At 41.0% G+C, this 15074-nt stretch overlaps 1 protein-coding gene across 2 annotated transcripts; it reads right to left on the minus strand.

Moving 5' to 3' along the window:
* Nucleotides 1–660: 660 nt before the first annotated feature.
* Nucleotides 661–7861, minus strand: LOC122782650 (sterile alpha motif domain-containing protein 3-like). Of its 2 annotated transcripts, XM_044047084.1 has the most exons (7): nt 7174–7861; nt 6477–6502; nt 5020–5096; nt 2791–3783; nt 2525–2677; nt 2141–2233; nt 661–1624 (listed from the first exon to the last, which is right to left on the minus strand). In XM_044047084.1, the coding sequence occupies exons 4-7, from the start codon at nt 3781–3783 to the stop codon at nt 1325–1327; spliced, it is 1539 nt and encodes a 512-aa protein (XP_043903019.1). In that variant the 5' UTR covers nt 5020–5096; nt 6477–6502; nt 7174–7861; the 3' UTR covers nt 661–1324. The 2 variants fall into 2 exon arrangements, with proteins under 2 accessions (XP_043903019.1, XP_043903018.1); XM_044047083.1 differs by lacking the exons at nt 6477–6502; nt 7174–7861 and having other exon boundaries at nt 5020–5621.
* Nucleotides 7862–15074: the final 7213 nt, after the last annotated feature.

A 15074-nucleotide genomic window follows, 5' to 3' on the forward strand; every position in this document is an offset into this window, starting at 1 on the left:
CCAAACACAAAACCACCTTGCTTGTTGGACCCAGAAAGGTGTCCTGTACTTGGGTCAGCAATCCTTCTACCCCTAAAAAGTGCAGCTGGAGCCTCTCTGGAAAGATTAATGACCACTGATCCCCGACACAAGCCACCAGAGCAGCAGACTACTGTTTTCCTCCATTCCCCATGAGCAGTGAAACCCTCATTACACTGTAAACCCGGATAAGTTGAGTTTACTTAAAAATTTTTAGGAAACTGGTTGCCCTAAAAAAATTAAGTAATGTTTGATGAAAACTTAAGTGAATTTAACTCAAAAAAATGAGTGGATGGCATCGTTATTTTAAGTTTAGTACACTTAATACCAAGTTTGTTCAACTTAAAATCACAAGTAATATCAATTGCTTTGCCCCTTTATTCCACTGTTAATTTAAAGTTAAGTGCACTAACCTCCAAGATGATTAAACTTAAAAACATTAGTAGAATCAATTGCTTTGCATATTTATTCCACTTATAACTTTAAGCTGTATACACTAACCACCAAGTTGATTTACCTTAAAAATTCCATTGCCCAATTACTCCACTATCTGAAGAGTAAAATAAAATCTGTTTAAACAGATTTAAAAAAAAACTATACAGATTAAATTTAGAAAATAAAAAGCAAAACCACAGGAGTACATTCTTGTCTACATGTTTTATTAAACTTGTCTTTATCATGTTATCAAATAAAATGGGTTTGCGATGAAAATCAAATAGGACTCCTGTGAATCAGGAGCAACATCAGTATCAATGCATACAAAAACATGCATATCAAACAGTGCCCACAGTAAACATGGTATTTTAAAGTGCAATATCACAAATAACCAAGCACTCAGAACCAGAGCAGTGGTATAAGTATTCAAACCCGTTTTACAGATAGTTGATTCTTCAAATATTGAACCTGACCTGCTGAATAAAGTGGAAGGTGCTTTTCATGCACTCTTTTGAAACAGGATGGCATTAAAACTACACAACCAATGCCAATGCAATAGGAATGAAACTAGATCAGTGTTAATAACACGAATCATACACCCATCAGCATGGAATTAAACTACAAAATCAGTGGCAATGCCATAAAACATACTGTAGCTAGAAATAGGAATGGAACTAAACTGCTAGATCAGTGCTGATAACATAAATCATACACCAATCAGGATGATATCAAACAGCAAAATCAGTGGCAATGCATAAGAAAACTTGCATATCAAACAGTGCCCACAGTAAACAGTATTTTTAAAGTGCAACATTACAAACAACCAAGCAATCAGATCCAGAGCAGTGGTATAAGTATTCAAACCCCTGTTTTAAACAGATAGTTGATTCTTCAAAGATTGAATTTTGGGTTTCAGCTCACCTCTGCCCAGGTTTAGCATGACCTGTTGAATAAAGTGGAATGTGCTTTTCATGCACTTGGGGTAATCCAAGTGCAAGGCATAAATCAGTCCAAAAAGGACACAGAAAGCCTGTGGCAGGTTGGCCAGCTCCTCCATTACCACACTCCCTTCCAAGACGATGCTCACTTTGGATGGGTTGAGTTGAGGATGTTCGTCAATGCAGAGGATTCCCACTGGAGTTTCACTGTACACGTCCTTGTCAGTTGCATCCTAACAGAAAAATAAACAGACAAAGAGAGGACATTGTAATGTCAATAATTCTGTATTGACCACAGAAATTAAGAAAGGACAACACCAATTTTAAATCATCATAATTTGACTGTGCATTACAAGAGCTGTTTGAAAACCTGTGTGCTGAAATGGTTTTGTAGCTCAGAAGAGATGGAGACCTTTTTCAGTCTCAGTCAAGCTGAAAGGTTGTGTCAAAACTATTTCCAGTAAAGATGCAATTGTTGCAGTTGACACAAATTTAATCTCAAAAAATAAGAATTTATGTACGGGTTTTTCATAGTCCTCAGCAAAATAAAAAAAAAGGGGTCCTTCCCTGTGGCCCCATCTCACACTAGCTGATGTCAATTTCACAGAAATAAAGACATTTTTGTACAATGTTAATTTGTTTGTAATTTAGAGTAGGTAGTAGTAATTTAATTTTTTTAGTCAATTAATATCAGATGGTCATGTTGTGAATCAATAATGCAGATATTCAAAACAAATTCAGTTACTTACCAAGCAGGTTTTGAAGAACGCAGAGGGGTCATCCCCCAAAACGACTGGCAGTCCCCGAAGACAAAGGCACCTGATGTCTGTTGGCTCAGTGGTCTGGAAGATAGTGGACATAACTAAGTACATTCATACTGTATATGGTTAAATAGCCAGAAAATCGATTTACACAATTTAATTACTTTAATACAAACTTCCTGGACAGAAAGTAGAGAGGAGTGGACAGAAGGACAGAAGAGGAGAGATAAAAACAATAGCAAAGTATAAAGAGTAGGAGAAAAGAGGAGGAAATGGAAACGGGAGAGCAGTGAAAAGTAATGAGATAAGAAGAAAGGGGGAAATAATAGAGAGGCAAGACAGGCAGTCAGCTTAGTAGACAAGTCAGCATACCTTTGTCTGACGTAAAAGGTCAGTTAAAAGCTGTCCACTGAGGCCCCTCTTCTTCCTGAACAGGTCCATCAAGTTTGGCGAGAAACGGTCAAGTGCCTCAAAGAAGTTTTCTTTGAGATTTTTCCCCACCACTCTGGTGAACTCGTAACACACCTGAAAACATAATGCATGGTCAAATGAAAGACATTTATGACCCTCAACACAACACAATTTGGGTCACACAGTGTTAACCACTTTTTGTTAATACCTAAAACAGGTATACAAACCTGGCTTTCGGAGAAAAGTGCTGGCCATCGCTGTACAACCTGGGTAATTGCAGGCTTGTCTGTCACAACTTCTTTTCTCCGCAGAGCAAAGGTCTTATCCATCTCTTTCTTAATAAGGGACCCATTTGGCTTTGCCTTCATCATCTCATTGACTAAAACCTGGCGAGCTGCTTCCAGGTTGTGGTCATCCAACCCCTCTGGATACTGAGGCAGGAAATTTATTTCTCCTTTCCTTGGCTTCTTGATGTCCTTGTTTGGAGGGTCGCCATTTGTTGAGTATCTTCCACGTTTACCACTGTTGACAGTGACGTCAAGTCGGCCCAGCTTGCACATTTTGGCTCTGTAATTTCCAACCTTGAATTTCAAACTGTTCTTCCATCCAACACAGCCAGAGGGGGACCCCGCTTCTTTAAGACATGGGTGCGTTTCTACTAAAGCTTGTGCAACAGCTGCTAAATCTTCCTTTTTTGGGTATGCATCAAATGCATAGATGACCTCAGCCAATTTCTCAAGGATATCATGCTTTAACTCTTTTGTCACTTTCAGATAGGTTCCATCCCTGAGATATAACAAGTTACCTTGACGGAGTCGGTACTCAACATCAACTGAAAATTTAGGAATTTCAAACACCTCTGGCCATGGCACACTTCTATCCAGAGAGGAGTTAGACAGGATCTCAGTGTCGGCCAGGCTGCTTGTGTCACTACACAATGAAGATTGTTCAACTGGTTGAATGACTGGTACCAATTCAATCATAGGGATGATTTTAATCGTTGGCTTATCTGGGAGCTCTGAGACATCTTCAAGGTTACACAGTTCATTGTTGAAGTCAGGGTCTTGGTACTGTAGGACGAAGTTGTAATTTGCTTGGAGAGTGCCTTTAAGCCAGCCAATCAAGTCTTCAAGTGTGTCCGGTCGTGTTGTCATTGTCAATTTTCTGATGTCTCCCTCTGAGACAATAACCCTCATGATGAATTTCTCTTGAAGAGCCATCTGGGGAGAAAGGATATGCACAAGAAATTAGCAAATAACATATCGTTTCAATGTTACCATAAGTTCTCCTTGGACCCTGTATGCTGATAACGGGAGGACATCATTCAGCTCCGATATCTTGACCACATGTGTGGAGGGGATATCACCACAGAGAAGTTGGTAAGATCTGAAATGCTCACAGTACCATGCGGTCATTTTGTGGCAGATGAACAGGATTTCTGTGTTAGCTGCAACAATCTTTTCAATCTGGGCAAATTCAGAGAGACCTGAGCAAGAGCCAAAAGAGAGAATCATCCCTGGATGATACATGATTCCATCTATGCAGACAGATGACACATCCAGAACAGAATCTACCTTTGCAATGTCTCGAGCAAATACCCTCTGAACATTCAAAGGGAAAGAGGCAAGAAAAACTGGGGTAACCCTTGCCATCTCCACTGATGGTTTGAAAAATGCGCAGCAGTCAAGATGGTAACTGACTGCTTTCTGGTGTTTTGTAGCGAGTGTCATTGCAACATTTTTGAAATTTTGAGAGTTCCGAATTGCTTTTTTAAAGAACTTATGTTTCCCCTCGAAGCGCATTGTCCAAACATCGCACAAGGGACCAAACTTCCTCACAAGGTAAGGATAGTGTTCCAGATAGTGATGCTTTGGCTTTAACCGAAAATCTGGAAAAGTTGACTGCAGAAGCTGTCTGTGTTCTGTTATTTTACATTCCATGAAATGCAGTGTCTCTTCAGTATGCCGTGGTGCCACAGCCAGCTCAATTATGTCTTTAAGAAGCATCAGAATTTCCCAAGTGTCATCACCCTCAGGAACACAGTGACCAATGAGAAATGGGAGGAGCCTTATGAGACACCAATTCTCATGGGCATTTCCACCAATGCTTCCTTTGGTGGAAAATCCTTTTCCGATGATCTGAGGGCGGTCTGTTTTGTCTGTGAATGTATAATTAAAGTGTCTGATGGTCTGATTTAGTGTATCTAACGTGAAATACCCCTTGCTTATCAGATTTTTAAGACACAGGGACAACTCAGTTGGCACAATGCCTTCAAAGAGATCGTGCAAGATGTCGGGAGGATACCCTGTGACCACATGAAAATGCTCAAGATTTTCAGTTAATGGACATGCGCTTTTCACACCATAAGTCTGAGTCAGTGCTGTGTCCTCTCTCACCTCCTGCACTTGCCTATCATGAGAGTCTTTGTCTCTGAGCTGAAAGAATCCAGAACATACCTCTTGCCGTTGTGCGTCTCTGCTGCTCACTAGACAGAATCTGCAGAACTTGTCCACCTTGAAGCTCTCCAGGAATCCTGCAAGAGAGTGAGCACCAAGATTATCAGCGGCAACATATAAGACTGTGCCCTTCACACTTGCACCTAGTGACTCTATGTAAACACCATTTTGCTCCAATATCTTTAGATCATAGATGAGAGGTTGCAGAACTTTTGCATAACCACACTCTTTAACTGTAGATGTATTGCATAGTAGAGCAAGCTGGATTGAGTTGAGGGTGGACCTGTATTTTGCAGGTATGTTTGCAATGACCCAATATACTGCACACATTTTATGTTTCAGTCTTGACGTTCCTAGAGGATTGGCTACTTCAAAGTCGTCAATGTAAAGGCCAAGAGCAATTGTGAACTCATCGCTTGCAAGAAGAGAATTTTCATTGAAGTACTGCCCATCTGCATAAGACGTGTATTCCTGCAGTACATGGACTTTTTCTGACATAGCTTTGTCTAACACGTCAGTTTTGTTAAGCAGCTTCTGAAGCATTGGAACAATCGGGACATATGCAAGCGGTTTTTTGCCTTTTTCCACAACATATTCAATGGGGTTTACCAGTGGGAACTCTTTGCGTACATAGGCTGCGCTCTGTTTAGCAGTTCCTAAGGGTCCATCTTTGGCACAAAATGACATCATGTTACACTCTGACACAGCACTGGTAATTTCACTCACAACTGTATCATCCACATTATCAAAGTATTTATTTAGTGTAGCTCTCACTTTGTTGTGCAGAAGTGGCTCTGACAGCTTATTGATTTGACAAAGCTGCTGTAATATTGCTTGCACAGAACTCTCCGGTATGTGCATAACTGTTTGCATCTTTAACAGAAGAGATGCTAAGTTGTGCTCTAGCTGCTTTCTTAAATCATTAATATCATTATCACTAGCTTCTTCACCAACTCCTTCCAACTCTGCCATGTCATCAGCATGTGATATTTGCTCTTGTGCACCATCCTGATCATGACCTTCATAATCACAACCAATGATTTCTGACTTGAAGCTCTTCCAGCTGTGGTCCTTGTGTGCTTTACTCTTGTGTGCTTTGAACGTGGAGTAGACACTGCTTTCAAAGTCACAGTTTTTATAAGGGCAACTGACTTTATGGTTGACTTTTAAGTGTGCATTATGCAGGTGACTAAAGTAGTCAGTTTCAGTACAAGACTCAGCAAACCCACATGACAGACAACAAAACTTTACTGGTACATCTACAGTTGGTTGCTGTTCTGAAGGTTTGGTGTGAAGGCGGGACAAGTGTACTCTTAGTGCATTGAGTGATTTAAATGTACACAGACATTCCTGGTGTAAACATGGAAATGGTTCTGTTCTTGCATAGCTCCCATGTTTTAGTCTATAGTGCTTAAAAAGCTGTACTCTCTTTTCACAGATGAAAGGGCAGTACTTACACTTCCACAACATGTCTTCTGGAGACCTGCAACACAATAAAAAGAAAAAAAAACATGAGCTATTGGGAAATAATGTTAGATTATCCTCTACAATCTATCTGTATCTTAATTCTGGATAGTGATAAAACTGTATAATGCTATTTGTTCACTTCTTACAGAGTAATGTTACTTTGTGGAAGTAAAGAGGGTCACATGCACATTGCAATATCACAGCCTGGTCACATGAATACAGTTAACATTTGACAGGTGATGTACCAACAATTAATGGCAGATATCTTGAGTGAAAAAATACACAAACAATATCCAGTTAGCGCAGCAAGAGTAAAAGGCTGAAAAATAGGAGCTTCAAATATCTTTTTATGCAACCTTTTCAACGGCCACAACACTGGAGGTTAGGTTTAGCAGAATATTCAAAATGTCGGTTTCGAGCGCGCGAGGGGCCTTCACTGTTCACTGAATAAGTGAGTGTTAACAATACGTAAAAGACGTTGTTATCACTGCTCACAACAGCTAATAAAGCTATGTGTGAGAAAAATGTCCGTTAAAATGCTTTATACGGCTAGCCAAATGTGTCTTAACATTACCATGTCAGTTTCGCTAATGAAAACGTTTTTTCCACTGCTCTAACAGTCATTGCTAGCTAGTGCTAACTTTAAATCAAAAGCCATCACAGAATAAAACTCGGTTGCTCACTTACCAGTAAAATGTCTGTCGGGCACAACAGCAGCGGACAGTTGAAAATACACGAAGGAAAAGTTCAAGTGACGTGCTGCAACATGCCTTCGGGCAGGTGACCTATGCTGCATTCAAGTGATGTCAGAATAATCGGGTAAATGATTTTCCGACTGACAAAAATCAAACAAACACTGATAGGCTACAGTAAATATCGACCCGTGTAGAGTAAAATAGATTAGCAAGTTATTTATTTTCATAAATCATGATATCAACGATATCAAGTCAATTGTTTTAGTGATTTTAGGTATTGTAGAGTCTACTAGTAGAATACAACAAGAAGTCTGGGATAAAATCACTGATATAAAGCTTAAAAAGTGTTAATGCATAGTTGATAACAACATGAAACATCACCAGAAACGGCTAACCATGTCTTTTAAATGTTTTGATTATTAAAATATAAAAAATTCTTCTTTGTAGCATCCACTAAGTTGAAAAATGACCTCGGGAACATCGAACCTTCCTACACTACTTGAATGCAGCGGGAATTTAAGCGGCATGGTCATGTCCAAAACTTATAAATTACATCCCATTTAACTTAAAGTTACTCATTCATGACATTACTTTCAAATCTAAGTATATTCTACTTCCAATTAGTAGACTGCGCTTAAATTTGATAGTTACACAATCAAACTTAAATTATCTATGTACGCTGTAATTGATTGTTTGAGTAGAAATGACATCCGGGCTAACAGTGTACACACTCTCTGAGTCTTTAGGTTCCCCCCACTGTTCAGCCCCAAACAAGCCCAAGGACGGTTGCTGTTTTTATTTTTTTTTTTGTTTGCCTCATCTTGTTTTGTATTATTCAGTGAAGCACGTTAATGTGCATCGCGTTTCCTTGTTGCGGCATTTCGGGGCATCGCGATTGATGGTGAAGTCTGAATTTTATGTTCACAACGTCTTCTTGAGGTAAAATAAAAATAAACGTAGAATGCGATGTGAGGAGACGCGATTCTCTGATGGCTACGGCGATTCAGAGAAAACAAACTTTTTTTTTTAACCTGTGTAGACCACACTTTGCTGTAGAGCCCCTCATTTACAGATGAAACAGGAAGTCGGTATAATCATCTCTGGGTGGAGAACTTCCTCCCCATCTGTGTGTCTTTTCTGTATAACCCTCCCTAATCAAATGAGCACATCAAAAGCACGGGGTCACTGCCGATATGAAGGCAAAGCTGCAAATTACCATTCGTCAGGAATATTCCCCGTGTAAATCAGCTCCCGCTCTTTCTGATTCTCTCGGTAGCGGTCTGACTCTTGGCCCAAATACCATCTTTGATGTCGGAGAGTGATTAAAATCTAACACCAATACACTTTATGTGCTCTGCTGGCAGATTTCGCATGAAGGAATAAACCGCCTTCCTTAAACGAGTTATTTTGACGCACTCAGCTTGATAGCGATAAATGATATTATCGACAAAATGATCTTGACGGAAGATTATTTGTCTCGCTAAAGTCCGTCTTACAGTTTTGCTTCTCAGAATGATGTAATATAGTTTAGCCATTTTTGCGCCTGTCCCTCTCGACCTTCTCTGATAGATAACATATAAATACACAGATGTTCAGATGCTTTTAGGCTGTTTTAAATGGTTAAAGTGCAGGACACTTGACTATGAGGTTTACATGTACACTTGTAGCAGGAGAAAAGCCAGCATAAACGCTACGGAAGTAGGTTTGTCAAGAACAGATCAGTCTCAAAGCTCTTGACCCGGAGTTGATTCCGGAGCTGTAGTTGACCTTTGCTTTCCTCTTCAGGTACAGGAGAAGGTCAAGAGAAAGTGAGAGTAACACAGTACATTTACCCTGAACCTGGTTTTAAATAATTACTACATGCAAACAGGTGATGCACTTCCACTTCCTTTAATGAGATTATATGTCATCTGGTAGAGGATGGATTGGTCATTGCCTGGCACACAGACCTCTGAAATCTCCAAATGTCAGAGACAGGTGATGCACGTGGTTCCACAATAACATCATTTACTGGTCTTGTGGCATGTAAAATATGCCGTGCAGGCTGTGCGTTGGGGGGTATGAATAGTACGAGCCCTTACGCACACTGCTCAGCTAACTGGTGCTGCATGTAGATCTGTGGGAACTGGGTCAGAAACGTTTCCCATTTGATGACTGTGATTTTTGTATATTTCTACGGCGAATGTAGAAAAAAAATGAAGTGCGACGCGTAATCGGGTGAGCGACAACGCCGGCGAAGGACATAAACAGAACGTCCACCAAGAACATCCGTCAACAGTTACACATACAGGTACAGAAGGATATTATACAGCCTGGTTGTAGTGCACGAAGACGCTAATTACACACATTTGAGAGCTTGGTGGTGCAAAGGGGCGTAGACACTGATCGACAGACGTGTAGAGAAAGAAAAGCATGTTCTTAACATGCGAGTACGCTCGTGTGACGTACACCAAAAGAACATTATGGGCCCGAACGCTCAAGAGTGAGGAGTGCTCTGTTATGCAGCGGGGACATTTTCGCTGGCAAGGCCTAGGTACACTTGTCCTTGTAGTGTAAAGAAGTCATGATTTGTGATAGAATATTACTGTCCTTGTTGGAGTTATCGTACATGAGGGTGTTATGAGTGTAAGCGGTAGCGGACGATCAAATTTATTGCCACTGAAATATATATTTGAAGACGTCTTGAGAGTGACCTGTGCGACCTGAAGCGCACGGGGGAAAAACACGAGTGGATAAACACACAATCTGTGTGGTGAGATGGTGTAAAGAAGTTTTTTCCTTTTTCCTATGTGGAGATGAGGTGAAAACGATGAGATGATTGCAGGCAGGAGGAGGTTCCAAAACACAAGGAGCTACGCCGCCCTGCAGGAGAGGAAACTAAACGGTTTGATGTGTGAATAATAACTGTCATGCCTTGGCCTCCACATCAACCACATTGTGACCCAATTAAACACTAATACACCATCACCATCGCACCAAATGAGGGGGTGATATTTCATTCCTCTGGAGTCAACAGAGTCATTATGGCAGCACCTCACAAAGAAAACTTTATCCCTTTATTTATTACATGTTTGTATCTGAGTTGCGTCGTTATACTCTATTACCAGTGTCATTGTCTCCTGTGCGTCCAGCTGTGTTTATAACGCTCACACGTTGACCGACAGCGCTGACATCAGCGATGTGGAACTGGTAATGGTGAGTGGAGAATCGCGGTCATAAACACAGTGCTGTCACAGCAGCACTATTATTAGGAAGTGCTCTGACGGACAGCGATCATTTAAGATCAGCTGCGTTTCAATTAAGCGGCAACATCTGTTCACGCACAAGCATTCTGGTGAGACGCCATATGGTTTGTTTTTTTGTGCAATCTCACTGTGGCAATGATGGGAGATGGATGTGTTGGTGGTCTGATGCCAAAACAGAGAAGACCATAGGAAAAGATCAACATCCATAAATCCAGACAACGTTTTCTCGGAACATATGCGATTGGAGGAAAACAAGCTCTTTGAAAGTGACTTTGAAAAGGCCCGTGCGCAACAGTTCACTTCATGTTTAACACTTTCCAACATATGGTTTATTTAGAACTAACGTTCATATGGAGAAACTTGATGAAGGGTTGTTGGGCAGATGGGCCAAAAACCAACAGGAGAAAAAAAAACCCACAGAAATGTTCACACAGTGAATCCAAACTCGCCCGTAGATTTATCTCACATCGTGATATAGGAATCAAATTCACTCATTGAAATAATTGCATTTGTTCCTGTTTGTGTCCCAAGTTAATTAGCAGACATTTTCAGCTCAGAGCGAGAAATATTCGCTCTTATTAAGTGGGATAAACAGAGGCTGTCAGCACATCTTTACAAGTCTTACATGTAATACAAATAAGCCTGGCTGCTCATAGGTGCTGTGAGCTCTGAGAGGGTTTTTCATCCGTAGCTGAACAATTTTCTGCTCCTCTGGGATCCTTTGCATCAATTCAATTTATTTCAGTAAATGGACCAATTCATCAGGGAAATTTGGTATGTCATTTGTGTTTTTCATCAAGCGATACCTTCCTCCGCTTTTTTTCCCCCTTCTTCTTCTCCCCACCAACACAAATGGATTCAACATTTATGCAGACATCTTGAACCTACATTGCGTCAGCATGAGAGGTTCTTGTGTACTGACAGCATCATGTGGAGGAGCTCGCTGCATGTTTGGAGGCTTTGTAATAAATAGTGTATCCAGGTGTTTACAGTTCACTTGCTGTGAGCTAATATTGATTGTCGTAATAGGGGTGATAATGTGTTTTCTGACACCACGTGATGAATCGGTTCGACTTGAAATGGTTTTATATTCAATCGGAGAAACAAACAAGAACAAAACACAGGTTGTCGATGCCGGCTTTCAGCGACAAAGCTTGAAATCCAGGCAGCACACGTTTCCTGTGTCAGGCTATAATAAGATTGCGTGGAAACAAAGTTACAACTGCAGGTGAAAAAGGCAGCGAGGAGCTGCATGCGTCCGTATATTTCCACATGTCTGGATGTGATAATAGGCCCCTCCCCACTGGCCCACACTGACAAGTTCATGTCATCCCTGTGACATTTCCAGAGCCTTCACATTTCATCAGAACCATAATTAATCATTGCGGGAACAATGTGGTGGCCTAAAACACCAGGTCTGCCCATGACATGGGAACCTCTTTGGCACACACACACACACACACGAGGGTGTGACAGGCAAAGCGTTGCCATGGTGATGCGTTTGGCAGCATCGAGGACCCTCGCCTCGCTGTGACATCTGCTGGCATCGCGGGGCACAATGGAGCACAATGTAGACACTGATGCTGCTTCTCTGGTTTGGGTTTGATATTGTTAGGAAGGGTGAATACACTGCTCGGATCCAGAGGTGTGATGGAAGATTCAAGGGTCTTTATTGTCCTCTTGATCAGACAAACAAAATAAAAATCACTTCTTGAATTAACAAGACAAAAGGCGAAACAGACTTGGACTCTGGCGTGTTCTCTGCAAGGATAAACGACGCACTGGCACATGACAGAGGGACTGGGGACACTATATAGGGAAGAGGGCATCAAGGGCAGGTGCGAGTGATTACTTAAGGATCACCAGGTGAAGTGCATGAGGGAATTAGGGGAGATGTGTCAAGACAGATGAAGAAACCACGCGACAGGAAGACATGAACGTTTACCAAAATATAAGGGGAAGTGAAAATCAAACCCACACCAATGGTGAAAATGAACTTAACGTGACTTTAAACCAAAACTAACACAAGCTTTGTGACAGATATGAAACACACACACACACAAATACATAAATCTATTTTTACTGTATATGTATCAGTGTGTTATAATTGCATGAGCACAATATTTAATATGTTAGATACGGTGGCCTCTGCATTTCAGAAACTCTCTCTGCCATTTTCTAATCCTTTGTTGCTTTATTGATCGATTTTATGTGGGTAAAGTTGTTCTTTTCATTTGCATATATTAGTTTCCACTAAGGAGCGATTATGCACTTACACACAAATATACTTATGGGTAGTATACGTTCAATTCCTGCCAATAAACCCCCTTCGGTAATATTTTTTTAGTACCTACTCTGGTGAGGTTGCAAGCCAGCTGAGCTGATACTAAAATGTGACATTGACAGACTGCCGGGCCACCTAATGGTCAGAAAGTGTCGTCACAGGAAGAGTCCTGAGTGCAACACATGAATCAAACCGAACAATGCCGAACTGTAGATCGGTTAAAAATACTTAAAAATCTGGAAAACACAAGTTCATCTCCAACAATTAGCAAAGGAAATGTCTAATATCTCGATATTTGACAGCGAAAACACTGCTGAAAGTCGCTGATCGCGAGCCGAATCTCCAGCCGTTCAGTTCTTTAACTGAATGATTCTAATAATTCAGTACACCGAAAACAACTGCCTTGCTCATCACTCGTTTGTTTGTGTTGTGTATAAAAGGATGTTGCAGCAGTTGCAGCCGCGCTATGATGACCCCTACCATAGTAATTTCAAACGACACGCCTGGTACCAAAAAGTGCCATAAGTAACTACATGACTAAATGTCTTCCGTGAAAAGTAAGTGGAAGGCATAATGTTGTGTGTATATTCTCTGAAATCTATTGAGAAAAAAAACGGCAAAGGTGTAAAAACGCTTGTGTAAAGTTGCTCAGAATTATTTATATTTAAATAAAATAGCGGCCACCTCTGGTGCCATGTCAGGCTTGTAAAACACTGTGTACAAAGCGTGATAAGAAAACACAGCCTGCAGGGTGGGTGAAATAAAGGCCAGAAAGAAAAGCCAGATGTGTCCCGCATCTTCAGTGTGCATTAAGAGTAGAGGTACAGATAACCTACCGCAGGTGTGTCACACGTTCTCCGAAACGTCGCGATAAATAAATCAATGATATAAAGCAGCTGACCGTCCCCTGTGCATCATTATTTCATGAACGTAACACATAATAATATGGAGGCTGCAGGTGCAGATTCATTTTTATCTGACTTTTATTTTATTTATTTTTTTTGCCAGAGTTATCAGCAGCCCGTCACCTTGCCACAGTGACCTTTTAAACACATTGTTCCTGGGTGTTTGTGTGGGTGCTCTTTATCAGAGGGATGATAAAATGGAGGTGTCATATCTTGCCAGCTATAATGTTAACTGGAAGCGATTTGTTAATAAAAAAAAAAAGAAAATGAAGAAAGAAAGTGGCCCAAGTCCAGGCAAAGCTGCTCCAGACAACACTGCATTAGAGGACAGGAAAAAAAACTAAAGATTTTAAAATAAAGGAGGGGGTTACAGTGGCTAAGATGAATAATAACAACCATTGTGTGCTGTTCATCCAGCATACACAATGAAAATCATAACTCTTCAAGTCAACCAAACAGGTGAGGTCAGATTATTATCAAAGCTGCTGAACCAGAGAGTTGATACAGTGTGCTGCATGTGCTCGGGGGGTGGTGGTGGGGGGGGAAACGACACTGACACTTCAAGGCCTTTGAGTCTGCAAGAAAACAGAGAGCTTGGTAGAAATGCAACTGCAAGCACTGGAATTATTAACATTTAGGTATGCTTACAAGACAGTATTAAATCAAAGTAAGCAAAAACTGGAAAAAAAAAAAAGGGCTGAAGCAGGGCACGGGCGCTCACATACACACTTTTATTCACTCATTTACAATTCATGTCAAGTCATGAGCACCAACCCCCACCCCGCTGCTGCTGCTGCTGCTGCTACTGCTGCTGCTGCTGCTGCTTGACCCTCGCTGCCTTCTGGAGAGAGCAGGATGGAGTCAGAAGAACAGAAAACAGGAACAAAGCGAAGCCTCTGGGCCAGCGCACAGGATCGGCCTGACCTTCACATGCAGCTGAACATCAAGCAAGATTGTTCGTGGCAGGTTTCTGACACCGCTGAGGAACGGGTTTTAAACTCATGCCAACGAAGCTGAAGTTCGGAGCGAGGCCAGCATTGGGCACTGATACACCCCAATCTGTGCGTGTTTGAACAAAACTCCCTCTCTGTTGATGATGGTTGCCTGACAAAGTGGCAGGACCAGTGTTTTACCTAGGAAGTGTAACCTATTACTTGTGTAAAAGTGATAAGTTTTAATACTTTTTATATGAATCTATCATGTTTGTACACATGACCAGAAATAGATTTACAATAAGGTTCCGTTGGACTTTAATCCACTCTATTGAAACAAAAGAAATGGCCAAACATGGTCGTTTTCTGCATATTCCTTCCGATGTGACCTGTGTAAATGTCATCATAAGACAAATTAGTAACACAGTACAATATAGATTGCTTAGAAATTGTAATAATAGTAGTGTTTTTGTAAATTCTAATCCCTTACACTACTTTGTTCCTTTGTTATTGTCATTATTGGGTCA

This window comes from Solea senegalensis, linkage group LG16 (genome assembly GCF_019176455.1).
Source record: "Solea senegalensis isolate Sse05_10M linkage group LG16, IFAPA_SoseM_1, whole genome shotgun sequence".
In the NCBI taxonomy this organism is placed as follows: Eukaryota; Metazoa; Chordata; class Actinopteri; order Pleuronectiformes; family Soleidae; genus Solea; species Solea senegalensis.